The sequence below is a fragment of the Lepisosteus platostomus genome, chromosome 14, assembly GCF_059453375.1.
Source record: "Lepisosteus platostomus isolate fLepPlt1 chromosome 14, fLepPlt1.hap1, whole genome shotgun sequence".
Lineage (NCBI taxonomy): Eukaryota > Metazoa > Chordata > Actinopteri > Semionotiformes > Lepisosteidae > Lepisosteus > Lepisosteus platostomus.
In genome coordinates, this window is record NC_142624.1 from 31,899,962 (window position 1) to 31,916,613 (window position 16,652).

General features: G+C 35.9%; 1 protein-coding gene across 1 annotated transcript in view; it reads left to right on the plus strand.

Annotated features, from left to right (window-relative positions):
* Nucleotides 1-200: 200 nt before the first annotated feature.
* Nucleotides 201-16,652, plus strand: part of LOC148649270 (uncharacterized) — a 128,362-nt gene continuing 111,910 nt past the window's right edge. The window contains exons 1-4 of the mRNA XM_088605690.1: nucleotides 201-569; nucleotides 10,710-10,823; nucleotides 12,175-12,795; nucleotides 15,378-15,974. Of these exons, the coding sequence (XP_088461816.1) occupies nucleotides 10,739-10,823; nucleotides 12,175-12,795; nucleotides 15,378-15,974 (1,303 nt within the window). The 5' untranslated portion in view covers nucleotides 201-569; nucleotides 10,710-10,738. The remainder of the gene's footprint in view (nucleotides 570-10,709; nucleotides 10,824-12,174; nucleotides 12,796-15,377; nucleotides 15,975-16,652) is intronic.

A 16,652-nucleotide genomic window follows, 5' to 3' on the forward strand; every position in this document is an offset into this window, starting at 1 on the left:
GTCTGCGTTTACAATAGCTTTGCGAATATTTAAACGGAACAGTTTAAAGCATACTGTACAAATGTATCTTACTGACTTGCTTTTGACAGGATATTATCCCATATTGCATTGATATGCAATCGCCTTGTTTGCTGACGCAGAGAAAATGCAACCTGGGATAAGCGCAACCAGAGCGGATGAGGAGAGAGCCCCCGTTCTGTTCTGACATCACCTTCAGGACAGTGTTCCAGACCAAACTGCACTGGGAGCGGCTGGTTTTCATTTACACTTTTTTTTCTACAGAAAGTGGGAGGAGGAATAAAAAATGGATATGTTCCACGGATCGCTTGAGTTTGTCCCGTCTCTAGCCTAAGTTAGAGCCACAGCTCCTTGCGTGAGCTAGCGGGAAGGTCTAACTTAATTGTTACAACCGTTCCTTTGGCTCGGCTTGGTCTACCATCTCGTTCTTCAGTTATCCTTCAGGGAGCTGCACCACTATACAGGGAAATAACTGGGAGAATAATGACCTAAAGACAAAAAAAATATATAGAAAGTTTTTTAAATTGTGGAACACAGCAATTTACCTCAGGGTAAGTTAGTGCTTTTCACCGGGTGAATTCTATAGCTCGTTGGTAGTACACAAAAAAAGAAACTATCGCTGTTTGGTTGCTGTTTGGAAGCAGAAGATGTGGTATTTTTAATATTTTACAAATTGTGCATGGGTGTGTTATATGTTTCCCTGATTCTGTAAAGTATACATTTTTTTTATTTCACACAAAGTGCTGATGGAATTGTACAGCTTTACTGTAGGTTAGTTGTCTTTGAGAGCGCTTCACTGGGTTGTTTGCGCAAATGGTGAACGGGTCTGTAGGTACCAAGCGATAGATAACTGGTTTCTGAACTGTGCGGCGGTAGTTTGTGTCTTCTGAATACAGTTGGGGCAATAGATAACTGGTCGGTGTTGATTAATGTTTCTGAATAACTGAATGCACGGGGTCTTTAGAAGCATTGATTATGCTGCACTATAAGACATTGGCAGAAAATATAGAGAACAATTTCAAAACAACACGTAAATAAGTACTGCTAAGAGTGGCTCACATTTTAAAATTTTCAATGCATGAAAAGTGGTGCCTGCGACAGGTCTCAATGCTGCACTAAACCATTAAGTTGTACGAATATTTTTTATGTTTAATTTTCTGAAGAACTGATAAACGTTATAGTTATTATATTCATAAGCACAGTTTAAGCATCTAATGAAATTTTGGAACCGAACGGAAACTTCAAATGTTTCAGATTTTTTCCCCCTACGCATTTTGTGGATACCTTCTAATTAATCCTCTGCAAAAGAAACCAATCCACCCAGTTTTAAAATAGAATAATATTAATAATAATTGCACTAAGAAACTGGAACTGTTTTATTTTTGTGAACATCAAAAGAGTCAGAACATTTCAATCATGATTAACAGACTGTATAACCAATTCGTCAGGATTTTACTTTGCAGTTCCTGCATATACAGTTCTGTATAATCTAGGTTTAGTGCATTTACTACTAAAATAACTGGAAATATACCGAAATGCTTTAAAGCTTTTACAAAGCTTTTAAAGCTATTATCATAAGAGCATCCTTAAATGATTTTAGACAAGCTTTGTTGGTTTTCATTGAATGTAGTGCTGACAGTCTTCCAGCAAGTTCAGTACTCTTCTTTCCCTGCCACTCCTTCCTCTGAGAAAGTCTTTGTGGACATACAGTAACTCTGGATTTTTATTGAGGTTCAGCAGTTTTATTGAGAATTGAGATACAGCCACTGTAAATTAGACTGTGTTTTGATATATATTACTGCCACAGACTGTCCAAGTTTGTGGTGCCTCTCTTTTGTCTCAATTTTCAGCACAGCAGGGTTTTGCCTAAATTATTAAAAAAGGGCCCTTTTATTCTTAGGTGTGAATTTCAGTTTAGGGTAGTTTTGCTAAGAGAGTACTGTATAACTGCACTGTAATTGAAAAAGAAAGATAATAAAGGAGGATTGCAAGAGGGGTTACGTTTTCTCTGGTATATAATTCATAATAATTACAGTATATTGAATATAATGTATTTCTGAAGATAGTAAAACTCAGATAGCAGTAGCTATTGATTTTTCAATGTGAGTAATAGAGTAATATGGCATGAAAACAACACGTTTCCTTTTGCATTATTTAACAATACTATAGGATAATCTTTTTCTATTCGGAAACAAAATTTCCTAGATGCTCCTGGGCTAGCTCTATGATTTGTCATACTGCCAAGAAAATAATTTGGAATAAACAAATGTAAATAGATTTTTTATTCCTTTCTATCTGCAAATTAAATTGAATTTGATCATTTCAGCAAGATCCCATGTATTCTGTTACATTATCAACAATTGTTTTTGACCTTTCTTCTTTCACAGTGCTGATTTGCTTTTCCATGAAGAAATCGACAAGAATTTGGTATATTGCCAATATCCATCATAACCGCATGCGCACCTAGCTTTAACTTATTTTTGTTTTAATGAATTTGAGATTTGAACCCTTTCCTGAGTTATTAAGTGCAACATGTGCAATATTTGAACAATATGCAGTAAGTGTTGTGCCAGGATTAGCATCTGTAAAATGTCAGACTCCCTAACATAGACCAGCTGTGGGACTAGCTGAACTGCTTTTTTTGTCTCTGTTTTTAACTGATGGGTTCTTTCATCTGTAATGCACATTTTATACCCTTAAATCACAGCATGAAAGGGAAAGAGCAGCTGTTGACTTAAAAAAAAACATACTTGGAATTTGCAATAAACAAAATAATGTGAGCTTTTGTGATAAAGCAAGGCATTTTTTCCCTTTTCATTGTTTTGCTAAAGCTTTTTATATGAGGGACAGATATCAAAAGGATTTCTGAATTTATCAGTTGAGTTTTCTTGAACTTCATCATACTGGAGTAATGTATTGGTCTTAGTGAGGCTGAGGCTAAGGGGTTTTCTGTCCCAGCAAGTCAATACTTTGAGAAGTCGATTAAGGTTTGAGACCACAAGAAGAAGCTATTATTGCTCAGGTGGGAGGGTCAGATAGAATGGAATGGCAATCAGAGAAAAGTCATGCAACATAAAGTTAATTTGTCTTTCAATTAAATTGGGAAAAATGTGCAAATATTCTCTGTGCTGGTGTCAGATTTTCCTTTTGTGGGTCTAACTGGAGAGTAATAGAGCCTAATATCGTATCCAGGCATACTTTAGCATCTTTAAGAGGATCAGCCTTTGTCTTAAAGATAACATCTATTAGCCCCTAATCTTCCTGTTTTCAAGGAAATGTGTATGGTCTCAGATATGTGTTTATCTTAACAAAAAACAAACAAGATCAAGTGGTTGCTTTAAAAGCTTTAAGGGGAGAGTTTATTTACAATTATATTTTTAAGTTTCTTCATGTTTTAGTAGATCATAGATGTTATAGCATTAGGAATTTGGCATGCTAGTCCTTTCTTCAAGGATACTCCAAATCGACGTCTTTTAAACATTCTGCAAAGATATGTCCCATATTGGCATTTGTTGAGTCTGCTTGTACTTAAATTCGCAGAGGTTAGTGTTAGCATTGTCAATTCCAATTAAGGTTTTGTGTCCCTCAGATTAATTTCTTTCTCGAATGTGAGGCTACTTTCTCACGTTTTTGAGCTCAGATGATTTGACAACAAATTGTTTTCATAAGTTTGGCTCAGAATATTCAGCCTGTTTTTTTATGATTTCCTGTAGAAAAGTAATGCTCTTTTTCTTTTAAGGCCAAAAATTATTTTGTAAGCTGCATTTAGTAATAACTGTGGTTGGTATGTGCTCAATTCAGAAGCCATTGCTAGAGATTTCAAAGACAGTCAAAGCAGATGGAGCACATACTGTATTTTGTCTCATTGTTTTTTCAACCTAGCAACCCTGTATATCACATTTCATGTGATAATTTGTGTTGTGGGCTGCCATTGGATTGATATTACATTGATGTTGTCAATATGTTAATTTTAAAGCCTTACAAGAAATAGACATTACTGTATGAATTCCATATGCACTTATTTCCAGATGGCTCAATGGGGTGGGGGGTTGGATGGAGGTTGATTTTGTCTCTCTGAGATTTGAACATTAACAATAATGACAAACAGCATTGCTGGGGATTGAAATTGTAGTCTTAAATAGCTATGTTTTAAAGCCTTTAATTGAATGCCTGTGGTCTGTCAGTTTAGAGCTGCAAAGGGGCTTTGATAACTGAGTGGCTTTTATCATTGGATGCTAGACCAACAATTCACAATTTTGGGTGATGTGTCATCAAGGTAAAAACTTAGTTTTGGACTGCTGCTGGGTGTGAGGAACCCCACTGATCTGCAAAAGGTGTTGTTGGGGTTGTGAGTTAAGCACTACTCCTTCAATATATAATTAATTTTTATATCCATTGATTTTATTCTTGACCACACAATTTTATAAGAGCCTTCTTATGCTGGTAAAAAGGTTTAGCAATAGTGGTTTAATGTACAGTTACTGTATTAAGAATCCAGACATACTGTACACTGTTGGAGAATTATATTATGATGTTAATTAATTTTTCTTTAACATTTGTGGCAATGTAACAGTGTGATTTTGATATACCTGCATATTGCTTATTTAGCATAGTTTATGCAGAATCAACTTTTGAATCTTTTTGAGACTGTCATTAAAAAAATCTGAATTGTTTTAATTCTAGCTTGTGTGAGAAGTTGCGGATCCCTTTCATGCTTTATTTCATGATTGCATGCCATTGCTCCACAATTAGATGGAGGATGAACAGTATTTTGTGGTTAAATAAAAATGTAGAACATATTTTATTACTCAGCTAGTTAACAATGATTGCATGTCATATGAGTTCCTTTCTTATATTTCCTTAACAAAAAAAATGAATAACAGAGGTTATTATACTGTTGTTGAAGAATGGAATTATGAATTATCTCAACTGTATAAATACTATAGATGCTTTTAATAATATTATAAATACTTCAGCAACTATAGATATTTCATATAAATACCATAGACATCCATTTGAATCATTACAATTTGGGCTCATAGCAAAACTGAACAGCACTTAAATAGTTTTGGGGGAAATGTATGCTTCTGTCAGATTTATAAGAAGTACTTTAGAGAGAAGTACTTTCTCCAAGCAAAGGCTGATTTTAGGAAGATAGCAAAAGCCACACAAAAAAAATGGAACTTCTGAACTTTCACACAGCATTTTAAAAAGTATTATACCGGGGCGTGGACAATATAGCATTATAAAGAAAAAATAAATTATCTTTGAAAATTTATCTTGGAAATTGACTTTATACAATTTAGATACAAATTGATGGAATCACAAAAAAAGCTGCCTTTTCATTTTGTTGTTTACATGTTAGTGCTCCATAGGGACTTGGAAGAGGGGCAGTATTTTCTGGTTATAAACACAAATCAACAACCACATCTTTCTTGGTACAGTGTTATGTCAAGATAAACACCAGTATTAAATGCATCATGCTTAGTAATGAATAGCTCTAATTTCAGGCTTCAAATAAAAACAAATGGAACCAGATTTACATATAATCAAAAGTCAAATTCCCAGTTAATCCTGTTTTTGCATTTATTTCACAGTTAGAAATGCATTATATGATCATCCATACTCTAGCCATCAATCCATTTTCTAAACTCCTGATCCACTACAAGATTGCTTGGGAGCCAGAGCCTATTCTGGCAAACAGCTGGCATATCTGGAACCCACCCATCACAGGGCACACACAGATACAATATAAAAACATACACTCACACCAGGGCCAGTTATCCAGGAAGTCAATTTACCTACAAGTATGTTTTTGGACTATGGGAGGAAACTCACTGGAACACAGGGAGAACATACAAAACACCACACAGATAGCACCCCAGGATTCGAACCCAGGTCCCCAGTGCTATAAGGCAGAGATACTAACCAGTCACACCGCCCTCTCATCCAAAATCATTGGTGCATTTATCTGCTTGTTTCGGCTTGGTATGGCCATATTCCTGGATGCGAAGAGCTTACCAAGCATCTTGTAGGCACCTTTACAAGGAAAGCAGGTTTAGGATAGCACTGAGCTAACGTTTGAAGTCAAAATCAGAGCTGTTATTCAGCTGTTTATTTTTCCTTGCCAAAAGAATAATTTTAGAACTAGAAGGTCACTAGATGGCGCTGCATCTCATTGCTAGAGGACCCTGATTATATCAGAAACAGATGGCTTCTCCGACCGCAGTGACAGCACACAGCCCATAATTTTAAAACTAAACTCTGCCTTGGAAGCTTGGTTTTATTTGAAATTTAAACACTCTTATATAGTAACCATTGTGAAATGATATGCATTGTTTTACGCTTTAACTATAACTATTCCGGCATGCCCTAAATATTTGTATACAAGCTAGCACATTAAATCCAGTACCTGAAGGTAAATGGTAAACAATATATAAAACAGAAAGTTATAGCATTAAAGACATACTGTAGAAGTCTTTCACAGTTTCTTTTTTATAATTTCATACGGAATGATCATGGTGAGGTCAGACTGAAGCCCAGTTTCTCAGCTGTTTTCTTTCAGTTGAAAATCAATTTAAAGTCCAAAATTTCATTATTTTCATTATTTTCTTTCCATATGCTTTTTGATGCATATGTTCAAAATATTTTCATGGCTGATGGGTTCTGAACAACCTTTTCAATGTATAAAAAGACGTGGACCTGGAACATGGTCTTCATTTCGGCCCCCAGGGCCACAAACTAGTGTTTCAATAAAAAGGAACACTTCTTGAAAACAGTAGAGCAACTTTTCTCCAAATTGCATAACCATGGAACATGTTTTTCTAAACACACTTGCTAGATTTATCGCATCATGAATGGCTATGAGGAGAGTACTGGTTAAATACTGTACATTGTAAATAAGTGAGGCCTATTTGTTATTTTCCTACATTTTTCGCTAGATGGACATCTTATTGTTATTTCTAAACATTGATCTCAATACACTTATTCTCCTGCTTAATCTATAGGGTATAGCTTGGCTCACTTGAGGTAAACTGTTTATACTGTAGGCTTCTGTCTATATTGATGCCAGAACAGTGTGTGAGGGCATCTGTAACTGTGAATTTCCCTGGGGTTATAATTATTTTGTTTGGCTAGTTTTACTGTATGTTAATATAGAGTTTTATGGATACCTTCCCACATCATAACATGGTGCCAGTTGCTGCAGTGCTAGAAACACGTTTTAATTTAATTTGTAATAAAATGAGGAACAGCTTTCTTTGAAAGAACAGACCAAGTGGGTATTGTACTGCTTCATGAGTGTGTTTACAGTTAATTTCTGTCTAGTTTGTGGCTTGTTTTCAATGGAAACAAAACCACGGTTTCTCGACCTCCAGACCATATTATTAAGATATAGTTTCTACATGTTTGTGCTTTATATATTAATATATTTAAAAAAATTCTCATTTTGTAATGATCATTTGATTATTTATTTTCTAAAAAAGTGGTTAGAAATGGTCATCTTGAGTCACCCATCAGATTATTTGCTCTTCCTTTGGTTAATAAGAACTTATAAAAGCACAGATGACAATAGGGTATCCAATATGTCTGAACAACATTACCAGATATCTCCTTTCCAAAAAACCTACTCCATTTAACTACTAGTCTGTTGCTATTGGAATGCTGTCATTCTCTACTAAGTGCCTTTCCCCAAATCTGCAGTCTCCCCCTCTTCTCTTGTACAACTTTGCTGTGCACCCTGACCTCTTGGACTCTTTTCTCTCATTCCCCCCTTCTACTTTCCAGTTCTAAATAAGTGAGGCCTATTTGTTCTTTGCTTGCATGTTTCGCTAGATTGACATCTTATTGTAATTTCTAAACGTTGATCTCAAAACACTTATTCTCCTGCTTAATCTATAGGGGATAGCTTGGCTCACTTGAGGTAGAGTAGAAGAGGGGAAGAGGGAAATGGGAGAAAAGAGGCCAAGAGGTCATCAATTTCCCTTCGGGATCAATAAAGTCTTATCTGTCTGTCTCCACTGGCTCCCTCTCGGCACACATCCAGTTCATGATTCTATTCCTTTCTCTCTTTCCAATGCTTTGGGCCGATGTCCAATTGCCTGATTCTCTTTAAACTCCTTCCAGATCTCTCTGACGTTCTCCTCTACTGTGGCCTTTTCTCTTCCCTACCTCCTTTGTGGTAAAATGTGTCCTACTGTATGTCCTGTCAGCCTTGATCCCAGCAGTTGTCCCTGCTCAGTGTCTACTGGAGAATTATCTTTCTGTAAATTTGTGCTTAATTATAGTTCATTTTATTATTTTAAATCATATTAGATAGATAGATAATACTTTATTAATCCTGTAGGGAAATTGATGTAAAAAATTTAACTCACACGACTCTCCGGGAGTTGATCTGCTCTCTGAACTTTAGAAGTGTCCAATGGTTTAGCCCGCAGAGCCACCAGGCTGGCCACATGGTAATGCAAAGCATTACCATGCTTTGCATCTGATATACAGTATTTCATGTACTATATGTCTTCTATAGGTTGTGATGCACTGTATCTATTCTTCTATAGGTTCATTATAGCACTCTACTTATTGCGTGGTACAGGTTATAATTACCTGTGAAATTATACATTGTAAAGACTGTGATTATTTTATTTAAATCATAATGGAAAAAGGCTGAGCCATATAAACTAGAACAGCGCAAGAGAATTTCAGTTACTGCTGGTGAAAAACTTACAATTTAAGGGAATTTAATTAGAAATATGTCAGCTTAACTGAAAGTCTGTAAAACAGATGGGGGAGACCTTGTGCTTCAGTATGTTCACTGGGACAGTAAGACTTTTTAAAGATCTTTGTGGTTCAGAATTTTTTTTTGTGGCAGCCTCTTTTGAAATTGTTTACTTAAATACAAACAGGAAATCCATTCATTCTTTTTTGCAGAATCCTACTGGTCTTCAAGTCATGCTGTAGTCATGATTATTACCCACTGTTAACATACTGTATTTAGAAAGGTTTACTGTTTTGTCTGCCTAATTGTCTTCAAGAATTCGCTCTACCCAGTAAACAGTTTATACAATATCATCTCTGACTGTTCAGTGATTATTCCTCTGATAGCACCAGTGTGTGTGGAGTCACAGCTGATGCACGAAAAATAAAAGATTTTCGTTTCTGTCTTAGGACAACATAGGAAAACCCAGTAGGAACAAATACAGTACATTCTTTTGTAAAGGGGTGGCAATAAAAATATATCTTAGCTTTTCCAAAATCCTTAAGTAGCTAGTTTGTCAATCATGCAGTTGATCAACAAAATAGACACAATATATAGCTGTTAGAAGAAATACCCTAGGTTCTGATAAAACTGAGAATTAATGAGAATCATTTTAAAATAACTTGCTGTCAATAAGAGTTATTTTGTTATATTTTGGAATATACTGTAAACAATTGGTGCCATCGAAGGCTTACTGTAAGTATATCAATACTGCTAAAATTCCAAAAATGAATATGATCCCATTTCAAATAATAAAAAGTAATAACAAATTGCTGTCCCTTTTATTACACAATTTGTACGGTTAAAGGTATACATTTTACTGGACTGTGTATTGGTTTATAATTTCCTTGGAATTTGTCTAATTAACCATACTATGTCCCATGGTACTTGGGACTGGTCATTGACCAGTCATTGACAAAAACCTAAAATGGGACAAATGTTGTGACGCGATCTATAAAAAAGGCCAGCAGAGACTCTTCTTTCTTAGAAAACTCAGGTACTTTAAGGTGGATAAAACTATTCTTATACTTTTCTACAAATCATTCATTGAAAGTGTCTTAACATACTCTCTCACTTGTAGGTTTGGCAATATAAGTACCGGTAATTGTAATAGGCTGGGTAAATTAGTGAATATAATTGCAAAATAATCAAGAATAATCAAATCAATTTAAGCATCCCTCACAAACAGAGGGTGACTAATAAAGCCAAAAGTATCAGGGAGTGTGTGTCTCACCCCCTCCATTGTGAATTCACACTTCTCCCATCTGGGAGATGCCTCTGTGCCCCCAGATGTAAAACCAGCAGACTCAGGAAATCTTTCATCCCTTGTCTCTTGTTTCTTTCTCCTGTAGCACTGCTGTATTCTCTTCCCTTTTGATAATGTGTATTGTCATTGTGTTGTGTTTCACAAATTTCCCCTAGGGGATGATAAAGCTTGAATTGAATTGGTAATTTAACCATTTTTGGTAAATGATCTTTTAATAACACAATACTATTTCAGAAGCAAACAATTTACTTCAATAAATTGTGCAGACGATAGCGAAGTAGTTACAAAGCACTAAAAAACCTGTATCATAGTACTGTACTGTACTGTACTGTAGATGTACTGTACTGTAGCTAGTTACATGTAGCTATAGATGTACAGTATATAGAGTAGCTAGTTCTATTAAGTCAGACATGGACAGCTGCTCTGAGAAAATGAAAAAATTTAAAGCATTGTGTTTGAAAGCCCAAGAATATGTAGTTCTTAAAGACAACCTGTGTCCACATTTGGGAAGGCACTCCAACATTCGGATTATGCCGAGATGCTATGGAATAAGACTTTCTAATGGTTAAAACAGTAACTGAGTTAAAATTATGAACCCAATAAGAAGTATTGTACTTATAACAATGATTAGACTCAAGTGTATATGTGCTTTTTTATTTACTGTATTTCTAGGTCACTGATATCCAGTGCTTTGATAGAAAATGAGGAAACATCGGTACATGTCATTGTGTGCCCTCTTGGGTCTTCTGTTCTCAGGCTTGCACTCCATCATCGAAGCTCAGGATGGTGAGTTCATGTAATGTGATTTAATGCATTGGTATAATATTTTTTTTTTGCAGGTCTGTAGGTGTTAGTACAAAAACCTGATAACAAATCTGGTGTCATTAGTATCTGTGCATACCAAAAACCAGTAGTTGTAACAGCACTAAAAAACCCCAATCTTCAATGCAGTGAAAATGCAGAAAAGCAGCAGTTTTCAACCTTTCTATTTTATTTTGCTACATCCTTACTTTTGGAATTTTATTAATGTTTTCATAACAAATAGCTGGGGGGAAGTATTATTAGTATGGATGAATGAATGAGTATTACTGTACAGTATTGCAGGCACGAAACCCATACATTTTGGCAAACTAAATTCACAAATTTGAATGAAAACTGAGTCACTGCATCATGCTTTACAGGTTTTTCAGCAATGCTGTTATACAAAACTGTGTTTTTATATAGTACAGTAGGTCTGTATGTGGGATTTTATCTATTTTTGCATGTTGGGAAGAATTAACATAAAGAACACAGTATTCAGGTGATTAAATATGAGTTTCCTAATGTTTGTGTTATAAGTCATTTTGTTTTTGTGTCTAGTAAGGCTGATCCAAATATCAGCAATTTGATGATGAGAAAAAGTTAGTTCTATTGTCTAGCAAAGTCCAGTTATAGACTCACACAGAATAATAAATGTCAAGTTCAGTTTGGAGTGGAGGAGGATCTAAGATGCAAGTTATCTTTTAAAGTAACCATTACAAATATGGTGTATTAAGAGTTCTGCGTTACTTTTTTTTCCTACAGACCATTATCTCTCAACTCATACTGTAGCAATATGTTGAATAGAAAGCAGACTAATTTTGTATATTATGTACTGTACAGTATATCAACATTTGCTTTAAATGCAATAGTTATATTGGCAGCAGCTGAACAAATGTACCTACTGTATCTGGTTCTTGAAAATAGAGAAATGTCAGTACAAAGAAAATATGAAAACATTAGATAGTTTCATACAAGCAGCTCATTGGGATGACTGCATAAGTAAATGTTTATATGAGCAGCTCCTTTGTGATAATGTAAATATGATGGAGTGCTGAATTGTATTTTTATTATGCTCTTATATAACAGTGCAATTATGTGCTGCCAGCAAAAAAAGCTTAATTTCTGGGCTGATATTCTCTTGAGTATGTCATAAAAATAGTATTTTTTCATTAAGTTTTGGTACACATTATAATTGGTCTTGCACCACCACATGTAATGGTTTCTTTAAAAAAAAACATTGAGGAATTAAGTAATTGAGGAATCTGTGCTCTCTATAATGCCAAAATTGGGCTTGCCGTCCGTTTTCTTAGTCCTCAACTGGTTTTCTTTCTTGAAGATGCCAGAAAAGGTGTGGCTGCAGATATATTCTTTCTAGTGGATTCATCTTGGAGCATTGGAAAAGAAAATTTTCAGTACATCAGAGAGTTTCTTTACGGTGTGGTGCAGGCTTTAATCAAAGGGGATGACGCCTTTAATTTCGCCCTGGTGCAGTACAGTGGCTCCCCCAAAACTGAGTTCCTATTAAACACGTACGCCACAAAGCAGGACATTCTCTTCCACATATGGAGTATGCCTTATCTGGGGGGCGGTACGCGAACCGGCCTGGGTCTGGAGTATCTGATTAAGAAGCACCTGACTGAGGCGGCTGGCAGCAGGGCCAGCGAAGGCGTGCCACAGATCGTTATCGTTCTGACCGACGGGCGTTCCCAGGACGATGTCATACCGCCGTCGGCAGTCCTCAAATTGGCCAACGTTGACATGTTTGCCGTGGGAGTGCAGCATGCTGTGGAGTGGGAACTCAAGGAGATTGCTAGCAAGCCCTTTGACACTCATGTGTACAATGTAGACACTTTTTCTGCCCTGCATGGCATAGTACAAGAATTAGTCGGCAATGTCTATGCAGCTGCAGCTTCCCCTGCGCTGGCTGAAGCCAAAGGAGTAATTAAAGATGTGACAGGTAATGGCTAGCTGTCAGTGCTGTGGCATTACCATACTAATTGTTTTTTTTTTAAAGTCTATTAACTCAAAAGCATAACACAATGAATAATAATCATTCATTTACCATTCACTTGTGCTATTAACCTCACTATGTGTTTTTATCATTTTTCTGCCATCATAATTATCATCCATATTTGCGCATGTGATTCATCTTAGTCTCCGTTTTTATATATTTCATACGGCAATTCGATTGTACAATTTTGAATCTGTTGCATCACATCTGTTTTCTTTGCTGATGTACAATTCAATGAGCTCCCGTCTCTTAAACTTCAAGGTAACTCATTATGTATTTCATTGGTGAATGAAAATAGATGTTGAACACAGATATGTTTGTGGGCATAACGAATTAAAACAAGTGGTAGGCCTTAAATTTATTGTATATCCATCTGGCTAGTCAAGATAGCAAACACATGCCTTTATAAAAAGTGGATGGAAATTTACAGGAAAAATAAAAAACTACAGTAATTTAAGTTCAGGTTGATACACTGCCCAGGTCTATAAAGTTCCTCTAATTACATTTGTTTACAATTGTATGGAGTAAGTCAAATTTCCTGTGGAAAAAATGCAACTTTCTGCCCACCTTTCCATTAGGAGTCCAGACCTTTAGTGTAACATTTTTTTAAATACTGCCATACATCATATTCCATATGATTGTTTAGTGTTATGTTTAATTAAATAGTTTAGCAGTCCTACACAAAATGCAAGAATTACCTATGCAAAACAGCTGGGGCCCCAACATATACAGTAATATGAACATGAAATCGTTAAATTTCTCAAAACGTTTACAACCTGACAGTACGGTATGCAAAAGATGACTTACTTCTGGTCTCCAGGGATTAAGACCTCATGTTCATTGCCTTTTAACTATGTCTAACCTTCCACTGCAGCTAATATGTTTCAGTGTTATATGTCTTGTGTGTAATCACCAGCTTTTTCATACGTGTAGAATAAAATGTGTGTATTTTTTATATTTTTTAAACAGTGATGAACAATTTGGTCCATCCTTGGTCTGCTTCCAACTTATATTTTGTACAGAAATACATAAGATGTAAATTTTAAATTGAACATACTTGACCAAAATCAAGTGCAGAAAGACATGAATAAGCAACGTCATGCCCTTTGATTCAACACTATATAAAGTCATATAAACTACCAGTGTGTGACTACCACTGTTAATTATGCAGTTTAAGTAACAGAAAAAAATATGTTAACATGTTTTCTGATGAGATGCTTTCATAATTTTATTTTAAATTGGCCTTTAAAAAACAATTTTCTCTGTTACACCTTTTTATCATTAAATATAAAATTACATTTCATACTTTCTTTTAAGTGTGGCGTACACACTGCCACAGTTTTCTGGCAACAAGGATGATAAATTGAGTCATGACTGGTCATTTGATCACTGGGTTCAGTAACATGGGTCTGCATTGTCTAATTGAATTATAGAGGTTGGAGAGTCTATCTAAATCCGCCATAAACGTTTTGCTGACTTTGTTAAAATTCCATTTAATATTATCAGATGGTAATTTTATTTTGATGAGAAGTTATACAATACATTTCACAGAATTACAGCATTTTCGTTGCAAACATCATACTGTGCGTTTCCAAATACATACAGTAAGTACATTCTAATTATACCATACAAAATATATGACAATGACATTTTAAATTCTTATGTTTAATCTGATGGGTATGTTTGTTTGTTTGTTTGTTTGTTTGTTTGTTTGTTTGTTTGTTTGTTTGCATGTTTTATACATTGCATTATAGTTTGTATCCACACTTTTTTTCTGAATAAGCAATTGCTCATCAATTGGGTATGTTGCTGCAACCCCTGTACTGCACAGGGAGAATGAGGAACTACTGTACAGTATATGCACACTCTTCCAACACACCCACCTGTCATTTATTTACAGTATCATCAGACTATGAGCTTCACAGTGCCTTACGAGAGAGTCACAATCCATTGGATGAACAATATCTCTCTCTTAAATGGCATTTCAAACTCACAGGCACCTGGCAGGGCCCAAAATCTTCTATTGCGCTGCAAGCACAGTAAACCCTAGACAACTACTGCTCGTGCAACTTCATCCCTAGTGGCTGCCAACTTCACGTGGTCCATTGCAACTGGGGAAATATCTGTTACAGACCACTAAAGCACTGTGGGTTGGATCCAGCCCCATCTAGGCTGTAAGGCTCAACCTGTGAAAATTAGCTCCAGAAATGGTGGAGACACTTTTTTGTGATATTGTTTATAACCGACACAATATCTGAAAAAAGGACACTGATATCCATTCTTTTAAAATGCGTTACTTTAACAGTAAGAGTTTTTGCTTGAGACAAAAATGCATTATGTCCTTATTTACTTCCCAAACCTCAATTCAATTACAATGCAGAATAATGTGCTTATTAAATGATGTTTGATGATTCATTTTGTTTCTTGTTGATTATCACAGAAACATGACATTATGTGGCTGCATGTGATCTCTTTTTTTAACGCTTTCACATTTTGCATTTTTCTGTTTGTTTTTTCTCTCCTTAAAGCACAAGAGTCGGCTGACCTTATATTCTTAATTGACGGATCAGAGAACGTTGGAGCTGCCAACTTTCCAAGTGTCCGTGATTTGGTTCTAAATATCATTGAAAACCTTGATGTGGGAAGTGATGCAGTAAGAATTGCTGTGGTTCAGTATAGCGAAGATGTCCAGATTATGTTCTATTTAAATAGTTATGACACCAAAACGGACATTCTGGACGCTGTGAAGGGGCTTAGCTTCAAAGGTGGAAATGAAGCTAACCTGGGGGCAGCTGTTGAAAGTGTGGTCCAAAACATATTCATACCCGAAGCAGGTAGCAGGGCTGAGGAAGGCGTGCCGCAGGCTCTAATGATTATCAGCGCTGGGCCACCCAGCGATGATGTCATTGAGGCAGAAAAAGCCTTAAAACAAGCTAGTATTGTCACATTTGGCATTGGGGCTGGGGGAGAAGTTGAAGCAGAGCTTGAGAATCTTGCCACGGACAGAAGCTTTGTATTCTCAGCCCCAAGTTTCAGTACTATTGGTGAACTGCGGGATCAGCTGTTGCCATACATTAATGGGGTGGCTCAACGAACCATTGTTTTACAGTCCGAGATTATAGAAGGTATGTAAATAAAAACTGTGGTCAGGTAAAAGCAAACAACTAAAGATGTAAATCTGAATACAAGCCTTTCTAATGTGTTAAACTTGACTTCATTTATCACAGGGTGGATCTACTATGTCAGTGCACTTCAGTGAATTAGCACCTGTTCTAATTATTCCACAGTTTATTTTCTGATATATCATACACTATCAGTGAGGGCTTAAATAAAATGTTTTATTTAGGGAAATAAAAGCTGGTTTCTCCTATTAGCCTCTGTGGTTATTGGCATCTTGTGAAATTGGTGAAAGGAAGATGACCGCACCGGGGAGCCTTAGTTGGGCAGTTATTCATTGTATGAATAAATGCAGCTGAACTGTGTCTTTGCCAGTTTCATTTACCTTAGTTTAGACTTCTAATTCCATTGCCAAAAAAAGGTTTGACCAGCTTGACCCAAAAGGATGAGCTTATAACATAAATTTCACTCAGTTCACACAGAATGTCTGGGCATTCAGATGAAATTAAGTCCCTTATGAAACAATATGTTTCTTAATTTTTTTATGTTGCCATTTAAAAAAAAGTAAATATTTAAAATGTTATTTTCGCTAGTAGTCTTTAGCATTTTACGTGGTCCTCGATATATACTTCTCAGTATAGATAACTTGCAAGATAATGTACTGATGACATAATCAACTTTAATGG